Here is a 20554-nt window from a genome sequence, read left to right as displayed (position 1 = left end):
CCTCAAAGATGGGCATCTGAGTTAACATCTCTGTGCCTGCTCCCTAATGTGTGAAATGGTGTGTAGCAGTAAGGAATGTTTAAGTCATGCCTGGAAGGAACCAGGGGCTTGCAAAATAGTTGTAGGGCATACAGGAGTGGCCCATGGGCCTCCAGGCATGCTCCCCCCCAACGTGGGTTGGTGTCCGCCTCCTCTGAGCCACTTCATTTCCTCATTCATTCATTCTTTCCTTCATCATTTGTGATTTCTAGAATGGAGGCCATCCTAGCTGCTAGGGACCAGACACCAGGACAAATCAATAAAACATGGCCCTTGTCTTCAAAGAACTCGTGGCTATCTACTCACGCTAGCTGTTGATGAGTCCTGGATAAAAGAGATGTGAACAGAGTGTTCTTAGGGCTTCAGGAGGGAGCAGCTAACGGGCTGGGAGATGCCAGGAAAGGCTTCAGAGTTCGGAGAAGGCAGGAGACAGACCTGAGCCCAATCGCAGGCATGGGCAGAGGTGGTGAGCTGGAGAACGAGATGCCCTTCTTTGGTTGGTGTACAGGGTGGGAGAAGGGGTGGGCTGGGGCAGGAGGCCAGAGCGAGAAGCTGGTCAGGGCGAGGGGCTCGGGGACCATGTGACCACACCCGGTGACATGATCACTCGGCCGCTCCCTGCTGCCGTGCCATCACGCCGTGGGCCACAACGCACCCCTGAGAGCCAGCCTGGCTGCGTTCAGGTTCTACTGAGTTCTAAGCCTCAGGCAAGCTGTGTAGCCTCTCCGGGCCTCACTCTTCTCCTTGGAAAAATGGGTCTGAAGAGCCGGAACCACCTCACGGGGGTTGTGAGGGTGAAACGAGTTAGCACGTAACATGCTTAGACCGACATGGAGCCAGTAAATCTCAGCTGTCAGCATTGGCTATTATGTAATGCCTGACTCGGCACCAACGTGCTGCAGGGTTATTTTCCATAAATTCTCTCAATCAACCCTCACAAAGACCCCGGGAGATAAGCATTATCGATCTGTTTCACAAATGAGTCTATTTCTAGCTCCCCCTATGCAGTTGTATAACCCTCTGTGGGTTTTGCTCTATATCGGTCCCCGCCACACACTATTTGGCTGTGGGAGCCCTGCCAGAGACGGAGAGGAGCGAAGTCTGCCTGGCGCTCTGGAAGAGGAGGGGAAATGGTTAAATTTGGCTCCCAGCAGAGCCCATCATGCCTCTGCTTTAGTGATGGGAAACGGGTCCAGCGGAGCCTGGCAGTCCCACTCATGGGCCCCATGACAAAACGTGCCGGGCGGATTTTTTTTTCAAGTTATAAAATTTGGCAGGAAGGAGTTTGGTGGATGTGGATGATGGAGTGAGCTGCCTGAGTGGGATGGCTCGGGGGTAAGTGAGAACTCCTAGCACATACTGCCCCCAGAACGGGCAGGCGGATGCCCTCCTGCCCCCTTCGTTTGAGGACATTCTAAGGGCTCGTGGGGCTAGTGTCCTTCCCCTCCCTGGGTCAGATGCCCCCACCTTGCCACCTGAGCTGCTGCCTGCTGGTAGGAACATCCACTGTGATCATCCGACATATGGGTTTCCTCCCACAAATCCTGGGTTTCCTGAATTTTTCCTAATAAAATGAACAGAGCATTGCTTCAGTTGGGCATCCAGCAACTCCTTTGATGAAGCTTTCTGTGGCTTTGGAAAGGGCAGGGCAAGCACGAGGCTAATGTTTTCTACTGGATGCCAGACCATGCTAAGTCCTTGAGGTAGGTTCATCTAAACCTTCCAACAGCGTCTCGGGGGAGGTGTTGTGATACCTGCCACATGTGTGCACATGGAGAGGTCCCAGCCAAGTCCACAGTCCTGTACGTGACAAATGGGGGACATCCTTGATAGAGGGGAGTGCTTTTCATTCTAGCACCCGCCCCTGCCTTTCAAGGTGTTGGTGGCTGCAGGCTTGTTTTCCGCCCAGCCTTCCTGGGTCTCTGCCTGGTGTTGGTCCATGATCGGGCCTCACCTTCTGGGCACAGGCAGGCAGAGTGTGTGGCAGCAGAGTCAGAGCTTTCAGCCTTGGGCTGCATGCCTTCACATACATCCTCTCATTTCATCTCAAAATCCCAGCGAGGAGGTACCATGACCCCATTTCACAGGTAGAGAAACTGAGGCCCACAGAGATCTGGAAGCCAGTTTATGGGAGGGCTGGAGTGTAAAGCCAGGGCTCTAGACCACAGGCAGACTGTCTGTGCCATCAGAGGAAACATCTTCAAGGCAGGCAGTTACAGAGAGCTGTCTATATGCTGGGAAGGCCCAGAGCATCCCATATACCTTTGGTCATTTATGTCACAATGCCCTCTGAGGTTGGCGGTGGTAGGATTATCCCCATTTTACAGATGAGCAAACTAAGACCTAGAAAGTTTGATCACTGAAATAATGACTAAGCAAAGGATTAAAGGGAGAAATCGTTTTTCAATGTGGGGGGAAATTCCACTTTGTCAAACCTGGGGCATGGCCACACCAGGCCCAGTTTATAAATTCTGAGAAGTTCTGCAGCATATTCATGTCAAGGGCTGCATATGCTATGCTGGGAGCTGCCCCGCCTCCCAGGGCCGGATGCCAGGCAGGCCATCTGCTCCTGGGGCTGGGCCTCCCCCTCTGACAGTCATTGCCTCCTCCCAGAATGACTGTCTCCCAACTGGCTGCAGCCATTAAAGAAGTTCCAGGAAAAAGATCTTCGCCAGCCTCTTCTGCAACCTGATTTCTGCTGCTGTGGATATTGCCTTGTCTGCGTAAATGTCCCTGCTAATTTTCTGCCGCTGTTCTCTGCGGAGGCTGCGGGATGCCAGGGCAGGAGGGGAGGGAGAGAACCTCTGTGCCTGGCACCCGCTGAGAGCCCAGCTTGCAGGTGCCCTGACAAACAGCATCCTCTGTCTCTCCTTCCATTCTCCATGGCAGCCCTGGAAGCTTCCGAAGGTCAGATCCAATCACTGTCCTATGCAGAGCCATCCTCTGTAAGGAGAAACCCCTTAGTTCCCCTACAGGCTCTGGCTGCCTCACTTCTTAGAACTCTTACTAGCCACTCCCTCCTGTCCAAAGAAGGCTCCCTGTGCTCCCTTCTCTTTGTGTCCCCGGGGCCTCTCACAATACATGCCCACAGGTGTATTCTCTGTGTCTGTCCGTCCCGCTGGAGTGTGACCTGTGCGAGGGCAGGGACCATGCTGTTTGTCCCTGTCTGGGGCCCTGGCGCCTAGCACGCAATAAACCTGGCGTCAGTATTTCTGGACGACCTCAGTCAAGGTTGCTGGTTGCTGCCTTCCTGTAAGTGCAGGCTCAGAGCTACCAACCAGGTGACTTGCCCAGGGCCCCACATGGTGATGTCAGGAACCAAACCCAGTCATCCTGACTTCAGTTTGCTCTAGTCCCAGCCACCCAGCAACTGTGGTGTTTATTTAAGCACCTCTCGATTCCTTGGTGCCGAATGTTTTCAGAGCAGAAACAGCAAGAATCACAACATCTTGTGCAACCGCAAAGGGGAAGTTCCAAGTGGAGGTCAGCCTCCAGCGGTGGAGGAGGGAGCTCAGACAGCCTCAGGCTGGGGGTTCCCCTTCTCCTAGGGAGACGGAGCCTAAATACACACAGCTGGCATGCCCCTGACACCAGAAGGGGTAGGACATGGGGGTGACAGGGGAGCAGATCAACAGATGGTGCCGCACCTACAGCAGGTGTGCGGGGACAGGGCAGGCGGGTCCTGGCAGGTGAGCGGAGTGAAGCGATGGAAAACCCCATGCCAGCCTGACTTCCTGACGTGCCTGCCCCTGGCTGTGAACTCCAAACCTGGGGGCTGTGAGGTGGGGGGCAGAGGAATCCAGGCCCTGGGGCTCCTCCAGTCAGCCAACTAGTCCTTCCTAAGCTCCTGTGATGCCCCAACATTTTCACCTGCTGAGGATATAGTAGGGAGCACTGTAGATGACACCTTTGTTGCCTTCATAGAACGCAGCCTAGTTAGAGGCAGAAAGAGGTGTGGTAGTGGACAAGTGGTTTTGGACGGTGACCCGGGCCTCTTTCTACTGCAGTGGTTGCAGAAGGCCTGAGATCGATGACATGAAGCCAAAGTCACTGTGTGCAGACTGAGGGGGCATCCCCATTGGACGCCTTGGCAGGGGCAGAGGCTCCCAGGTGGGAATCGGCTTGCTGGGCTTGCTGGGCATCCGCACCCTCCCACCCCATGCCCAGTGACAGCACACTAACCTGCCGTCAGCCGGGAGAGAGCACGTACACTGTGGAAACTAGCCAACACTGCATATCGGGACTCCCTTCTCCCTCGCCCCAGTTGTGCAACATGTCGGAAAGGAGGCCGCAGGCAGAGGAGAGGAGGGAGGTGAGGATGTCATCACAGAGGCAATAGCTCTGTTCTCTTGCGGTGAGAAGTCTCTGAAGGGATTAAGGCGGAGGAGTAATGTGATTTGATGTTCACTTTGCCAGACAGATTCTACAAAACAAAGACTCGAGTCCAGGGAACAGATACATGCAGGGAGGGGGAGGCACTGATGTATCAGAACCGGGGCCCAGGCCAGAGCTGAATGCACAGACTAAGAGAACCCCACTTACCACAGGGGCAGCTTCAGGGCATGCATCTGTTGGTTTGGGGGAGGCTGGGGTTGGGGAGGGGGCTGAGCCCATACAGAGAAGGGCCCAGAAGCTTCTGCAACCTGCCAGGGGACAGGGAAGGGGTCCCTGCCAGCCTGCTTCATTTCTGGAAGTGTCTGCATCTCTACAGATAGAAACTGTGGTTTACCCAGCATGGTCCCTGGGGAGATAAGTGGCTGTAGGTCTCCAGGCCTAAATGGTGGCATTCTTGCCACTGGCGAGTTCCACGCGACCTCTGAGCAGGACTGCCGTCCGAGCCGCACGCTGTGATGGGAGCAGGTGCTTCTCCACCTCAGCTGCACACCAGAACCCTGGAGAGCTTTCCCCACCCTGCACCAATTAAACCCAGGGGTTCTTCTGGGGGTGGGACCCAGCCTCAGCATCTGTGAAAGCTCTCCAGGCGATTTCAAGTTGCAGACCAAGTTGAGAACCACTGGATTGGAAGAAATTTCTATGGAGTCAGAGGCCAAGTATTTTTCCACATGATCTCTCAGGGGTAGATTCTATTAACAAGCAATTTCAGGAATAATGGCAGTGCCTTGCGTCGCTCCTCCAGGTGCTAAGTGAAACCCTGAAGGGCTCCTCTGCCAAGCAGGAGCCCGACCGCAGCAAGAGGCTGCCTGTAGTGTGACCGGCTCGAGCACTTGTTCACCTGCATTAACTGTGGGCTGAATTAATACAGCAGCTGCCGCATCCCCAGAGGATGCTAAAGTGCTTGTGCCGTCCGTTCTCGAAGCCCTGCCCCTTTTGCAGATGGGAGCTGACTATTTAGAGGTTCCGGCATCATCCTCAGCTGACCCCAGAAGTGGCAGGTGGGCAGGTGGGGTCTGCCCGGATGAGCATTGGTCAGGAGCAGGTGGCTGCGTGTTCCATGGAGCAGCGGAGAGGGTGCGCAACGTTTGTCCTACGTTTCTAGGAAGAGGGTAGGGAGGACAGATACCAAAGGCCAGCGAAGTTCATGCAGATTTTTTGTGCACTGCTCAGAGAAGAAATGGGTAGTGTGGCGAGACGAACCTGTGCCGTCCTGTCCCGACACACCCTGGCAGAGAGGAGTTGTTGCAGGCTTTGGGATGAGGCGCTTGTTCCCTTCACATGCATCTGCTTGTCCCTGTTGAGTGCCACAGGCTGGGATACAGCACTGGGCCTCTGCTGGCAGCAAGCGGACAAGGCTGCTGGCCTCTTGAGCTGAACCTGGAAGTGAGGGGAGAGAGCCAGGGCCCGAGCAGGCAAGTGAATGGCAAAGCAACGGCATCCAGTGATGAGCAGTTACAGACCTGTGTAAGTGACGGGGCCAGTGTGGCTCAAAAAGGCCCAAGTAGGGGGGCCACCCCAGGTGATCGGTGGAGAGGCCTCTTTGTGGTGATGTGGGTCCCAAGACAGGGGCATGAGGAGCAGCTATAGCAGAGCATTCAGAGAGAGGGGGTTGGCTGGGTCAAAGGCCCTGGGGCAGGAAGAAGCAGGTGCTGCTGGAGTGACGCTGGAAGGCCTGGTGAGGACAGGGAGGTAAACTGGCCAGAGGGAGTGTCCAGGCAGGCAAGGGACAGGGTGACTTGTATTCTAGCCCCACTGGTGACCGGTGGGTGACCCGAGAGCCACCAGCAACACACTCAGATCTACATTTTACCACCTTGCTGGATGACTTGGGCCGTAAACTGAACTTCTCTGATTTTCATTTTCAGCTGTAAAGAAAACAAAGCATAAGATGACGATAAAGGTTAGAAATCTTATATGTGGATTAACAGAGGAACTGAGGCATAGTAAATGCTCAGGAACTGGCAGTGGTGGCTCTCCCTTTCTTCCTTCTCCTCCTCCCGCCCCCCCCCCATCCCCTCATTATTGGCAGAAATTGGATGGGTGTTGCTCACAGCATTCACTCTGCCCAAAGGGGAATCAGGTACTCCCATGGGTCTTATGCCAAGAAGATGAGTCTTGAAAACTATCTGTTTGAGAATCTAAATGCCCTTTCACTAGCCCCCCCTGTGGGCAGGCTGGCTCTGGCTGGTGCAGGTGGGCCGAGCCATAGCACGGTGGCACTAGTGTTCAGGCCACAGAGTAGCCCTGCCACATTGGAGGTCTTCCGGGGTGACTGAGTGCCCAGCCGAGCTCTGCTTCTGGACGCTAGGGCTTCTCCTACACAGACTTAAGGTGCAAAATATAGCTGTTTCTTGTAAAACCTACAACCCTCCTTCCTTCAGAATGTCCACTGTGAGCTCATAACCGTGCTAGCTACTAAAGAAAAAGCAGTGTTTGCATGTCCTGGAGAAGGTTGTAAGTGGTGGTGGAGGTAAGCAGAAGGCAGCTGTCGCCCCTGCATCAACAGAGGGATTACAGAAGCCCTGAGGAGAGAGGAGGCTTAGAAGAGCCTGCTAGAGGCTGTGAAATCTTCCTCAGAGGAGGGAACCTTCAGGAAGGGGAGGGATTTGCCAGCTGGAGAAAGGGGGAAGAGAATACAAGGCGCCCTCGTGATGGGCATTCCAGCAGCCCATAGAAGGATGGGAATAGAGGTAAAACCATCCACAATGGGAAGAGCTGGATGTCACTTAGGATTCTTCTGATCACAAGTGACAGACACCAGCACAGCAGGTTGGGGGGACAGTTCTGGCTTCAGGTCGGGCTGGCTCCAGGGCCCCCACACCACCTTTAGGGCTTGCCATCCCTTCCCAGAGCATTGGCCCAGGTAGCCAGGAGAAGGCATCTTCAGCCTCTTGCCAGGTGTGAGCCACACAGGCTGTGGGCCTCAAGGATGAGTCAGCCCGACAGAGCCCTGGGGTCTGCTCAGATCGACTTGAGGCCCCTGCCTGTCCCTGGGGCAATCACTGTGGCCACGGCCAAGGTGTGTCCTGGGTGGCTGAGGGCTGGCTCACCTGGGTGGCTGGCTAGGGAGGACCTGGCACATGCACTGGGCCTGCGGCGTTGGCAGAAAGTAGCTCCTGGATCCTCACGAGCCCCCTCATCTCCACGGAGGGAGGTACTATTCTCGTTAGTATCCTACAGGGGAAGGAGTGAAGTGGGATGGGGAGTTCCCAGGGGAGTTCCTAGGACAGCCTGGATTTGGGCTCCGTTCTGTGTGGCCTGGAGCTAGCATTTTAACAGCAGTGCCTCTCACTAATGCATCTAGCCTGTAAATCTGTCTTCCACTTGATGCTGGTGTCTTGAAAGTTCTGTATTGCTCAAGCCATGCTCAGTGGTCTGTTGCCTTCCTAACCTGGTTCCCTCTCACCCCTGCAGGGCCCTCATCTTTGTGTCCCATGGAGCTGGGGAGCACTGCGGCCGCTATGATGAGCTGGCTCAGATGCTGGTGGGGCTGGAGCTGCTGGTGTTTGCCCACGACCATGGTGAGTACCCCCCAGGGGACAGGGCCCGCTGCTGGGGACCCCACCCTCCCATCACCTCACCTCCCTCATCCCTCTGCCTCTGTTATTCTCCTGTGATTCCTGCGGTGACACTGAGAAAAGACATTCTCCATGGGATGTCTCTGAGTTTAAAAAAAAAAAACAAAACTGTAGTCATGTAAACAAAAAAATGTGTCTGACCAGCAGTTTCTGTTGAGTCTGGGATTGAATGAAGACTGATTAGAAATCTCAACTGAAAAAAAAAACCAAAGCCAGAATCTGTTTATGTAAGAACTTGCCCCAGGCCAAGGAATCCTCTCTTGCATTTATAAAGTGCTTTCTGTACAAAACAGGCCCTGGTTTTCTCCCAAGGGACTTCAGATAGATGTGGTATAGGCAGTGCAAATACAATTCAACCCCACTTTCACTGCAAGACATTTACAAAGCATTTCAAACCAGGAGAATAGTAAAAATCTCAAAGGCCGTGTTGGTCACAAGAAAGCCCCAAACACACACATGCATGTGCACGCACACACACACATATGCATGCATACACATTCTTGCACACATACACACACACACACACACACGTCCCCAGGCCGATGCTTTGATTCTTTGTCCTGTAACAAAATCCACAATCACCGTCAAAATGCAGTGTTTATTGCCTAAGTCAGTATGTCATCCCTTCATTTTTGTGATATTTTTCATGGTTTGGAAAGCTCCCAATTTAGATCCTTCCTTGCCTAACAGTCTTTAAAAACAAGGTGTTCCCCCATGACTGAACATGGTGATTTCTCCACTGCTTCAGTGTAGAAATCTATCGTCCTGGCTCAGATCCAGCAAGGTGGTTTCTATTTTATGGGATTTGAAAAACAGATAATTAAGTGGCATTGCTGAAAAGAGGGAGGTGGGGAGCAGAGATGGGGCCAAGGAGTCCTTGAGAGAGGGAAAGCATATCTGTGCAGACAGACGATGAGCAGGGGATGAGAAGCTTGCTGGGGCATTTTGTGTAAAAAGAAGTATAAATGTGGATTACCAAGAGCCCCTTTTAAGCCAGATATGTGCAAACGTCTTTGTAACTGGGAATATTGATTAAATCCTTTCTTGTTATGGTTGTAATGTTCTTTAGTGCTTTGCAAATGGTCCCAGTAATATTTGTGAGGCTGTTTGAGACATGATATTTGAGGACTATCCTGATTTTCACTATGGGGGCTGTGTCATTATGAACCTTGGCAATGTGTGCTGCGTGTAAAGGCCGAGGATGGGAATGCCTCTCTTCCTGTTGTCTTTGTTTCCATTAACATTTGTTGCAGTCATCCCCTCCATCTTCAAACTGAACAACATAGGGACATTCTGGAGGAAAAAAATTATCATACTTTGCAAACACTAAACACCTTTATCCAGAAACTCAAGTGTTTGTTGTGAATCTTGGCGTCAGTTACCTTCCTACCAGCCCCTCTTGGCCACACCTGTGGGGATGAGTACCTATTGTGCACTATTTATTTTGTCTGACTGTGGAACTTTGAAAAACAATTTTTAAAGGCTTCCTTTTTTTGAGTAAAAGGAGAAAAGAAACAGCCCACCTTTTGATGTTTCCAAAATAACATGTAGGATTGAGGCATAGCTTTCTGTGATGTTCTAAAGATCATTCAAAACCGGTTGTTTATGTTCACCTGTTCCAAGTATCTTGATTTATTGGTTTTTTCCTGTGACTCATTGGAAATCTCTCTGGCAAGTGCTAGAGGGAGGCATTATTCAAGAAATGAATCCAGTTGAATGTGTGTGTGACTTTGTTGGTCATGTATAGATGAAAGCAACTGTGGCTTACTTAGTGGGAGAAAGCCCCATGAGTGGGCCGTCATAGTGGGGTCTCGTGCAGGCTGGAGAGGTGGATCCTGGTGGTCAGTGATCTATTCTTGCTGAGACTTCTTGCTGAGACATGTGGAAAAGGAGGGATTCGAACCAAGAACTGCAGATTCTGAAACCTGGCCTCCCTGATGACAAGATATGGATGATTTGGTATTCATACCAGGCACAAATACATGCAGAGACAGGCAGACTTTATTCTTTCCTACATAGATTTTCAATTTAAATAGAGCAGAAATGGGGAGAATGTCGGGCATTTACTGGGCCTGTTGGAGGTACACAAAGGATTAAAAATGCAGAGCTGAGGAAGACTATTCTAGGGCCTGTGGCCACTCCAGGGCCAGTGGGGCCCCAACACCCTGTGTATTCAGACACATTGTCATCCTGCGCTCCCATGCATCAGCAGAGGTGTGCTGCTAGAACCTTCACCCCAGACAGCAAGAGCGCGCAGGTGCAAACACACCTGGTCCAAGTGCCCACGAGGCTGCAACTGAAGCCTGAGATCTCAGAGACCATATTGAACCATTCCCAGCCTCTGTTTTCTCATCTGCCAGATGGGGAGGACAGCCAGGATTGTGATGGCATAATGCAAGGAGAGGGCCCAGCAGAGTATGGTAACGTCTCCCTCTGCCATCTCCCAGACCACCCCTCAGCCACCGTGCAGACTGCCTCGTGGGCCGCGCACCCACACAGCAGACTCCAAGGCTCTGAGCTGAACCAGCGAAGCCAAGGCCGGGGGCCGGGGCTGCTGGGTTCTGAAGCCACTGTTGCTGCCCCGAGCCTGGTCCTCCGTGTGGCCCAGAGAGGCTGGCGTGAGGATAGAATGAAGCAGTAGATGTGCAAATGCTTTACAAAGTAAACAGAACTGCCGCTGCTGGGTTTCGCAACATAATTTATAGAAATAAAGGTTTCTATAAATCTGCTGCTAACTTGACTTCAGGTTGAATCTCGTTGCCCAACTACATTATAATATCTCATCGTTTAGGCAGAAATCTTGACACACAGTGCTTGCAGCAGTCTGGCTGTGTTTCCCAGCATGCCCGGTGGACTGGCAAGCACAGAGCCGTGCTCAATTAGGATCTCGTTTAACTTTGCTTCTTTAGGGTTTTACGAGATGACCACACAGGCATTAACAGCTCGCCAGAAATGAGAATTATGATTCCTGCCATTGGTTGAGTGCCAGCTGCACATCAAGCTCTGCTCTAGGCACTTTTTGTACATTCTATATGATTAATGTTATTACCCCGATTTAGGGGCGAGGATTCTGAGGCTCTATAGCCAAGGGAGCCCATTCTCATCGCACCAAAGCCCTCATATGAGTCAGACACAGTTTGCATGCAACAGAGGCCTGACCACAGTAACTTCACACACACAAAAAAGGTTTCTTTTTCTCCCATACCATACAAAGTCTGAGGCAGGTATGAGAACAGTGCTGCCGCCACCACCAGAGCCCCAAGCTCCATGTGCACTTTAGCTCAGCTGTTCTTAGTCTGTGGCTTTCCTGCCCATGGGTGCCAGCTCCAGCCTCCTGTTCTCAGCAGGAAGGAGATGTGAGACACCACATGGAGGAGGGGGCTGGGCTTATACCAGGGAAGCTCACCGGCATATTCCAGCTACATCTCATTGGCCGGCACAGCGTCACATGGTTACACCTAGCTGCAAGGGAGGCGGGGAAATCACGTTTGTTCCATGTGCATTCGCTGCTACAAACAAAACAGGGTTCTGTTAGTAAGAAGGAAGTGGAGAAAGGATGCTGCCAGTAGCCACCTATCCCCTGCCATGCCACGCTCCCAGGTTTGTCACTGCAAGGGGCATTTCCCAACCATTTCTACTTCATGTGTTTTCTGGATTTAACAGCATCTCCTGTCTGTCTTATCCATCCTTCTATTCTTTCATAAGGTTTTGATGCAAAGGTCATTATTAGCATCATCAATAAGTAGTGATTAACATTCCTAATTGTGGGTTAGCCCTGCATTAAGTGCCATTTAAGGACAGATTCCTGGACATGAGAACTGACATGCTAATGGTGCAATGACCTGTCTGCCCCAGAAAAATTAAAGGACCCCTATTAAGTGCTGAACGTCATTATAGTAGTTAGTATCCTAAGCAGTAACTCCTTCCTTTGGAGGAGACTGTCTTACCTGTCATCCTGTGTCAGCCCTCCTGTCCTCCACAACCTTCTCATCTGCTGTGTGGAGCCCAGCACCAAGCAGAGGGGAGGTATCACCAGTGTTGGCCGAATAGAGGAAGGAGTTTATTTATTTATTTTAAAGATTTTTATTTATTTGTTCATGAGAGCCCCAGAGAGAGAGTTAGAGACCCAGGCAGAGGGAGAAGCAGGCTCCCTGCAGGGGGCCCGATGTGAGACGTGATCCCAGGACCCCGGGATCATGCTCTGAGCTGAAGGGCAGATGCTCAACCACCGAGCCACCCAGGCATCCCAAGGAGGAAGGAGTATATGATTCAAAATCCACAAGACCAGAAATGTCTTAAACATCTGCAATAGAACATACACATAGAAGTATCCATAGCATCAGGGCACTGGTGGGTCTCATCCTCATGGAGGGGGCCCAACAGAGTGGCCATGAGAACTCTGAGTCTGGTGGCCAAGATTGGGGCAACTTGTCCAGTGAAGCCTGAAACATGGTTGGAGGCTGGAATAGAGGTGGCCTGTATCTCGGGTGTGCGAGGAGAGCATGGTCCCTCAGAGGTACACAGGCATCCCCACGCCTGGAGCACTGTCAGGGTGGCTGGATCTTGCTGGATGAGTCAGAGCATCCCAGGAGAAGAAAGGGTGTGGAGAGAGGCACCCATCATTGAAAGCAGTGGCTCTGACCTCTGCTGCCCATTGAAATCGCTGGAGAGGGGTGGCCCGGGTGGCTCAGCAGTTTAGCGCCGCCTTCGGTCCAAGGCGTGATCCTGGAGTCCCAGGATCGAGTCCCACATTGAGCTCCCTGCATGGAGCCTGCTTCTCCCTCTGCCTGTGTCTCTGCCTCCTGCCTCTCTCTCTCTCTCTCTCTCTCTCTCTCATAAATAAATAAGTAAATAAATAAATAAATAAATAAATAAATAAATAAATAAATAAATAAAACCTTAAAAAAAAAAAAAAGAAATCCCTGGAGAATCCTGAAAAATACTGATGCCTGGGCCCCCTCTCCAGAGGGACTTGGATTTCTTAGGTCTTCGGTATATCTGGGGCATCGAGACTTTTGAAAATCACCCCAGGTGTTAGAACCACAGTTCCGGGCAAGGAGACCATAGGGACAAAAAGTGGATGCACGATATGGTGTGCTTGTGTCATGTGCAGGTGGACATCCAGGCCCAAGGATTCACGGACTCTGAAGTGTAGTGGCAGCTACCAGGGGGCGGGAGAGCTCGGGGTTCTGTTGTGAGTCCCTTTGGGTACTTGGAGCTCACGAGGGAATGGAAGCAGGGAAGGCCACCAGGGGACTTCAGGAGCTGTCAGGAGATGGGACCCACGGCAGGGTTCAGCGAGAGAGAGGCAGGAGCAGAGGAGCTTCTGGGATGTCTGAACAGGTGGAAACACCAGAGGATGGAATTTTCTGTGCCATTCTAAATATAGTGCAGAGAAAACCAGGGCTGATGCTTACGTCGTCCCTCGGTCACCAGCTGCTCACGGTGACTCACTGGAAACCCCTCAGCCTTCCACGCAAGCTGAGCGGCTGGTGTGACCAGAAGAGAGGGTCAAGGCCCTGGGGTGGGAAGCACCCTGCAGGTGGAAGGACTCGGAGATGGACACAGGATCCTGCCTGGCATGTGGGCATCTTGGTGGGCTCCAGGTGACAGGGCTGCTACAAGGGGACCCTCCCCAGGGAGCAGCCTCCTGACTCTGGACCTGGCACACCGAGAAATACATTTGCTGAGGCCAGAGCTGCTCTCTTTCTATTTACAAAGTATAAAAGAACCATTCTCAACTGATTAACAGTGAATTAATTATCTGCAAATATTTAAGGGAAAGTGTTAAAAGGAGTTTGTTTGTTTTATTTTTTCTAACTCAGCTGGGGCGTGAGAGAAGAGGAAGTTCTGAGGGAATGTTTGTGGGTGGGGTTCTGCTCGTGAGGGGGTTCCATCCAGGCCCATGAAGGGTATTTAGGAAATTCAGGGGTGGGGGGAAGATGATATGCGTGTTTTCCATACAAGGATAGTTTTGACTCAAGTCCCTTGCTGGACCTATCGAAAAGATTGTCACCATCCGTTACAGTAATGTATTTTTGTCTGAAATGTTTGAAAAATGTGTCAGCTTTTAATGCCTTTAGTAAATGTGAAAGTGAGAATAATGGAGTGAGCTGCCCTTTGATGCTTCAGGAGTTTGGGGAGCCAGCTCCAGGGACAGGGGTAGCAGGTATAGGAGGGTGGGCTATGCACCTGCTGTGTCCCGAGAGCTTTTTGGGTCCCTTCCTCCTTAGTTCACAGGTAAGCACACCCAAACCTTCCATCTCGGATAGAAATATCTGAGTTTATTTGGTCACTTGCCTCTTTCTTGAACAGAACAAACTTCCATGGCCTCTGTTTGCTCATCTATAAAATGATGTAATAGTACTAATATAGTTATATTGTGGTTGTGGGATAGAGCGAGAGGGTTCTCAACTCCAGTGGACAGCAGGGTCCCCAGAAGGCTTGTGGAAATCCAGATGGCTGAACCCCACCCCCAGATCTTGATTCAAGGGAGCAGATTGCAAGGAGAAAGGAGCCAGGTTCACCACAGGTATTTCTTATGTAGAATCTCCTTTAAGCTACAGTGTAGATGTAGTTAAAATTGGAAATGTAATATTTTCTTTTTTTAAAAAAAAGATTTTATTTATTTATAAGAGAGAGAGAGTGCACAAGCAAGGTGAGGGGCAGAGGGAGAGAGAGAAGCAGACTCCCCACTGAGCAAGGGAGCCCAATGTGGGACTCGATCCCAGGACCCCAGGATCATGACCTGAGCTGAAGGCAGACGTTAGCCAACTGAGCCACCCAGGTGCCCTGGAAATGTAATATTTTCAACAAACAGATTCAGTATCTCAAAAACCAGATGTGGTATGAGAACCTATTGCTGGGTCTGCAGGGGGTTCGGGAATATGGAGGGCAGAGAGCTAGCGACTGCCTCCAAGAACCCCAGGACAGTGAAGGAGACAGGCATGTCTTAAAAGAACAGTGGGCAGAGGAGCTTGTTCTGGGGCCGTGGTGGAAACGTGCCTACGGATAGAGGAAGGGAGGGGTTGAGCCTGCCTTGGGGAGTGATCATCGGGGGAATCTTCATTGTCCGAGACACAGTGACCTCGGACAAGTCACTAAACCTCAGTGAGCACCAGCTTCCCCCTGCCCGACCCGTGACGGAGCCACAGTGTCTAGCTGGCGAGGATTACATGAATGTCGTACCTGCTGGGCACAGAGCAGGTGCCGCGCCACCCTCCCCACCCACAGACCCCTTTTCTCGTTGGCACTGCGTACTGTCTTCCTTTTGCAGTTCCTCACGGTTAAATGGACAGTTTCTATCTTTTCCGAAGCAAGTTGCTCACACTTGCCAGGTGTGTTAATCCAAACGCGATTCAGCCCATGCTGACAGGTCTAACCTCCAGCTCCCCATCTCTTCATTGGCATCAGCATCAGTGGCTTCCTTTTGATGGCATCAGGTGTCCTCGCCTCTGGTCTTTTACCTACCCTTGAATTCATTCCCTAAGAAAGCAGGAAGTGATTGCTGGGGGGGGCGGGGGGGAGGGATTCGCCAGGAGCACTGACTTATTTGCGTCTGAATCAGGCATGTTGTTTACTCCACTTTGTGGAAGCAACAAAAGGCGTTGCCCTTTTGAGGCCTACAAGCCGGTTGGTAGTCTGAAATCCTGAATCAGGAGTTTGCGTTAGGGCCTTGGAAAGCCAAATAGATGCATCCAGAAAGTCGGTGCCACCTTTCTCCTTTCGATGCTGGAGTTTGCCTGATACTTTGCCACCTGATTATATTTCAAAAGGAATTTACCCAAGGGCGTATTCATTCATTCAAAATTATTCACATGCCCACAAAGATGGAAATATTTAAGGTTTTCTGGTAAGGAGAAAACAGACATCATTCTGTGTCTTCTGGAAGACACAGTGTCTGAAGTGTTCAAATGAGTCACTTGGAGGAGGAAAAAAAAAGTCAAATTACTTATATGTGATGCTGGGTTTAAAAAAAAAAGACTGAATAATTCTAGGGAAGGAAATTCTTCTCAGCACCATCGACGCTCTTTGTTGTGGTTCAGGAACTGAGGAAAGATGTACGTAATTAGGGTGTATACATAGGTTATATTTGGAAATAGAACAAAAATGTAGACCTTGGTGTCTGCAAGACCCCGGTTAGTTCAACCACTTGCTTGCTGTGTGGCCCTGGGCAAGTTACTTAATCTCTCTGAATCTCCATTTTCTCATCTCCACAGAAATGAATCAAAGTCTCTGCTTACCCCAGCATCGGGAGTGGGGGGATTGAGTGAGCTAGATGGTCCATGCAGAGTGGTGGGCTCACTTTCAGTACTCCGTAGACACTGGCTATGGGGGAGGGACTACTTATTAGTCATAGAAAAACCTGAGTTTGACACTGGTTGCAGTGTCACATGACTGAGTGTGGCTTCCAGATCTGAAAAATGGATGTCACTTTACTTGTCTCAGGGGGTATTTAGGAGAGTCATTCCAGGATGCGATGATATTTGCATTCAATTAATATCTATTAATAGTTACTGTACCCCTGACTGTCCACACAAAAGGCTTTTGAAACACTGCCTGTTGGACCCTCGTGACAGCCTGGAAGTAGGTGCCATTATCACAGGTGAGGACAGCGTGTGAGCACCCAAGCACCACCCGCCGCCCAACGCAGGACCAGGAGTTACCATTTGGACACTAACTGTGGGCAGAGACCGTCCTGGGCATTTCGTCTCACTTACTGTGCATGGCAGACTGATAGCATCCGGAGGCCCCTTCTCCAGCCCAGGAAGCAGAGGAAAGGTCCACAGGTAACAGAGGCCCACAGTCCCGGAGCCCCTCTCCCACAAATGTGCCAGACCTGCTCTTCGTCCTCAGGCTTCACAGCGCCCAATTATCTGCTGTGTGCACACGTTCCCCCCGAGTTCCTCCCTCATCAGGTCAGAGCGGGGTTCCCGCATGAGGATAGGGAAGGGAGGACAGCTAGCCCAGGTACACCCAGGATGGATGGTGCTTGGTCACCTCAGCACACAGGCATGGGCACTACCCAGAAGGCCCTGGTGGGGGATGGGACACCCGACGCTCAGACCCTACCCTTGCTGGGGCACAGCTCATCAGGGTGGGGCCACGGACACTGCCGACTCCAAGAGAGGCAGGTGGCATTCCAGATAGCCAGGAGGGAGGAAGACTGCAGGAGGGAGCGCAGTCCTTGCGAAGGAGGCCCCATGAGGGCTGAGGCTTGTACTGCCTTGGGAGGCCCCTGGCAGGATGGGGGTGGGAGAACAGGCACCCCAGGGACAGGGACAGAGGCAGGGGCAGGACCCCGGAGCAAGCCTCCCCATCATGGGCTGGCACCACGAGGCATGGCCCTGTTGTCCCTCCTTAAAGATGGTAATATTGAGCTTTGGGGAAGCAGAGCACCAGGCACGTGGTAGGAAGGACACACTGGATTCCTTCCATTGTCCAGGGTGTTCATAGGTGAGAGAAGTCACGGTTGAGTCAGGTGGCCAAAGCCAGGGAGCCAGCTGACTGGGTGTGGGCAGCATTTGGGGGATGACAGTCCAGCCACATAGGAGGAGGGGCAGTGGGCTGCCGCTGAGAGCCTCACTAAGGGCCAGGACCGGGGCAGGGGTTGGCAGCTGTGCAGTAGATCAGCTCCTGGGCTTTTATCACCATCGTCAAGCAGCTCAGTGTTGCCCACAGTGGCCACGAGTATTTCAAGGGCCCGGAAGCATCAGCTGCCTCCTAACGTACAACTTTGTGCCCTGGTGGCGCAGCGGTTTAGCGCCGCCTGCAGCCCAGGGCATAATCCTAGAGACCTGGGATCGAGTCCCACGTCAGGCTCCCTGCATGGTGCCTGCTTCTCCCTCTACCTGTGTCTCTGCCTCTCTCTCTCTGTCTCTCTCTGCATCTCTATGAATAAATAAATAAAATCTTAAAAAAAAAAAAAAAAGCAACTCTGTGCAGACACTGGCCAACGGCTGTGCTCCGCCGTGCTGCAGCCTCCCCAGGGACCTGGCTGCCTTCCATGGCCACCACCCACCTGCCCGTCCCCAGCCAGTCTGGCTTGTGTCCCCAGCTCAGGTCTCCCTGCAGCCTTCCTTCCCCTCTGTGCCCTCCATGCTCCTGTGCCATCTTTCACTTGCTTGAGGATAGCTCTTCTCCCACTGGGTATTTTTAGTGATTTGTTGATACATTTGCCTCCCCTGCTAGACTCCTAGTTCCTCCAGCAGTGGAACTTTGTCTTTGTTTTCTTCCTGTTTCCCTAGCACAGCTGAGATTCTGGCCACTTGCTGGGGGGAGGTGTAATGGTTTTGTGAAATAAAGGAGCTTTAGCAGTTCCCAGAAGACCGCGTTCTCCCCCGTTCTCCCCCGTTCTCCCCCCGTCCAGGAGGGTTCCATCTCTGGGAGATTACTGGATGGGGGACAAGGGGATGGACATGGGTGTGGAAGGGGGGAAGGAATGAAATTCAAAGAGACTCCGTGGAAGGCAAGGTCATGCTGGCAGAGCTCAGAGCAGAGGAAGAGATGGACACTCCCCAGGGTCTGCACCTGGTCAGCAGCAGGACATGTCGAGGTGTGCCCCATGCTTGGACAGCAGGGGTCCCCACCTGGATCGAGGCAGGAGCCACACCCCAGGCAGTTTTGGCCACAGCAGAGGGCACACTCCTGAGTGTGCCTGGAGGCCTTGGGTGCATCCCAGAGGTTCCCATTCCAGCTGAGTCAGAGCTGGCCTTGAGCTTGGAGAGCCCACGACAACGGGATGCTGGCCAGGCATTTCTAGTGTCCAGGGTAGCTCCACACTGTCAGGAGACCTGATGCCCTTAGTCAGGCCGGATGCCTCCACTGGTGCCTCAAAAGCCAGCTTTGGAGATGGCATGCCTTCTAGAGCCTATTCGTCCCTGGTGCACCTGTTCCCCGGCTGTATCCCCGTGCAGGCAGGCCCAGCAGAGCACCGAGGGTGCATTGCACGTGCCCTGCAGCATGCACCACGAGGCCAGCTCCCTTCTGCCAGGCGCCAGACACCTTCTAAATTTAAACAGTCTGCCCCCGGACTCAAGTAACAATTACCTTGGATTATAAAAATAATCCCATCTGCAAATACTGAGGATTGGCCTAAAGATATTCAAGTCAGGTGAAACACACACAGGTCCCCAATCAGTAGCGGGGACATGGAGTCCTTGAGGCACACATGGAGACCAAGGGCATGCCCAGGGGAGTGACCTAACGTGGCTGCCCAGGGTGAGAGGGACCCCAGAGTGACCGCCGGGGTGCACATCCCAGCTGCTCTGGCACTCACCAACTGCAGGGATGGCCAAGGACCTGACCCCCAGGAACCCCCATTTCCTTACCTGTGAGGTGGAACTAGTGATATGGGTCCTGGCTGAGCTCCTGTGAGTTATCATCTGAGAAGCACACAGGGCGGGACGGCCTGGGGAGCGCGTGGGCAGGCAGTGCCTCTTAGAGCATGCTCCTAACAGGAGCTGAAATAATGACCCTAATTGCAGCCACTTAGCGGTCACTGGCAAAGCCGCAGGCGGCCCAGAGAAGGTGCCTCTTCTCTTCTAGGGGGACGGGGTAGGTACAGGCTTCAGGCGCCTGCCACCAAATGGCAGGCTGGGCCGGGCCTCTGGTGTCCCAGGAGCGGGTCCTCCTGTAGCTCCCAGCCTTGGAAGTGGCCACCCCCCGCCGTTTGGTGAATTAACATTCAAAATAACTCTGGCTGCAGATGGACCAGGAAAAGGAGCTCCTCGGAGAGACTTGAAAACAGGTAGAGCCAGGGCTGACCGCATTTGAACCCGTCCCTGGGGGAGGCCTGGTGGCTCCATAGGCCCACAAGCCTTTGGGGGGGGGGGGTGCGCCTGGGGGGGCGCGTCTCTGGTTTGTGAGCTTCCTGAAGTGGGAGCTCAGTCGGCACTTGAGCAGGAAATGGCAGGCCCACCGAGAACTAAAAATAGACACTGCCGTGCTGCCAACTGGCAGGCCAGGCCGGGAGCACCACGGCGAGGGAGCGAGGCGTGGAAAGGGACCCCGTGACAGCAGGCGAGGGGCTTCAGAGCCGTACATGCTGGCAGCTTGGAAAAAACAAGCAACTAGCTGCACAGTTACCACACCCTTCTTGAGGGTTCTCATGGCCTTTGCTTAACTTCATTTTCCCAAGTTGCTTCCAAGGCTCCTAGAGCGGTCTCTGGCTTTGCTCAGGGACCCTGGCCCAAGCTGGGAGCGGAGGGCCCAGGGCAGGGGTCTAGCTCCAGCGCCGCGCAGCTTTGCTCTCGGTGCCTTGATTTCTCTCCTACTAGTGGTAAAGGAAAAAAATGTAAAGCCTGGGACCCCCACCTTGCCTGGGATGCTGAGGCGCATTTGGATCTCCTCGGCAAGCACCCTGGGGTGCCGTGCATGGTCGGTGCTGGTCTGGATGTTGGAGAGTAAGGAGCCCCGTGTGTGAAGATGGGGCCTGGAGAGCTGGGCCCCCAGAGGGCAGCCTGGGGAAGTGAGCGGGCAGGGCATTAGAGACCAAGGTGGCCTGGTGGCCGTGCCTCCATCTCTGGAGCTGAGCCTGGCTC

General features: G+C 52.7%; 1 protein-coding gene across 6 annotated transcripts in view; it reads left to right on the top strand.

Annotated features, from left to right (window-relative positions):
- MGLL (monoglyceride lipase) overlaps nucleotides 1–20554 on the top strand; it is a 112637-nt gene that overhangs the window by 32380 nt on the left and 59703 nt on the right. For all 6 annotated transcript variants that reach the window (XM_072784876.1, XM_072784880.1, XM_072784878.1 and 3 more), the window contains one exon: nucleotides 7849–7955. In XM_072784876.1, the coding sequence (XP_072640977.1) occupies nucleotides 7849–7955 (107 nt within the window). The remainder of the gene's footprint in view (nucleotides 1–7848; nucleotides 7956–20554) is intronic.

Source organism: Canis lupus, chromosome 19, assembly GCF_048164855.1.
Source record: "Canis lupus baileyi chromosome 19, mCanLup2.hap1, whole genome shotgun sequence".
In the NCBI taxonomy this organism is placed as follows: domain Eukaryota; kingdom Metazoa; phylum Chordata; class Mammalia; order Carnivora; family Canidae; genus Canis; species Canis lupus.
Note: the sequence above shows the minus strand (reverse complement) of the source record. Positions and strands in the feature narration are given on the sequence as shown.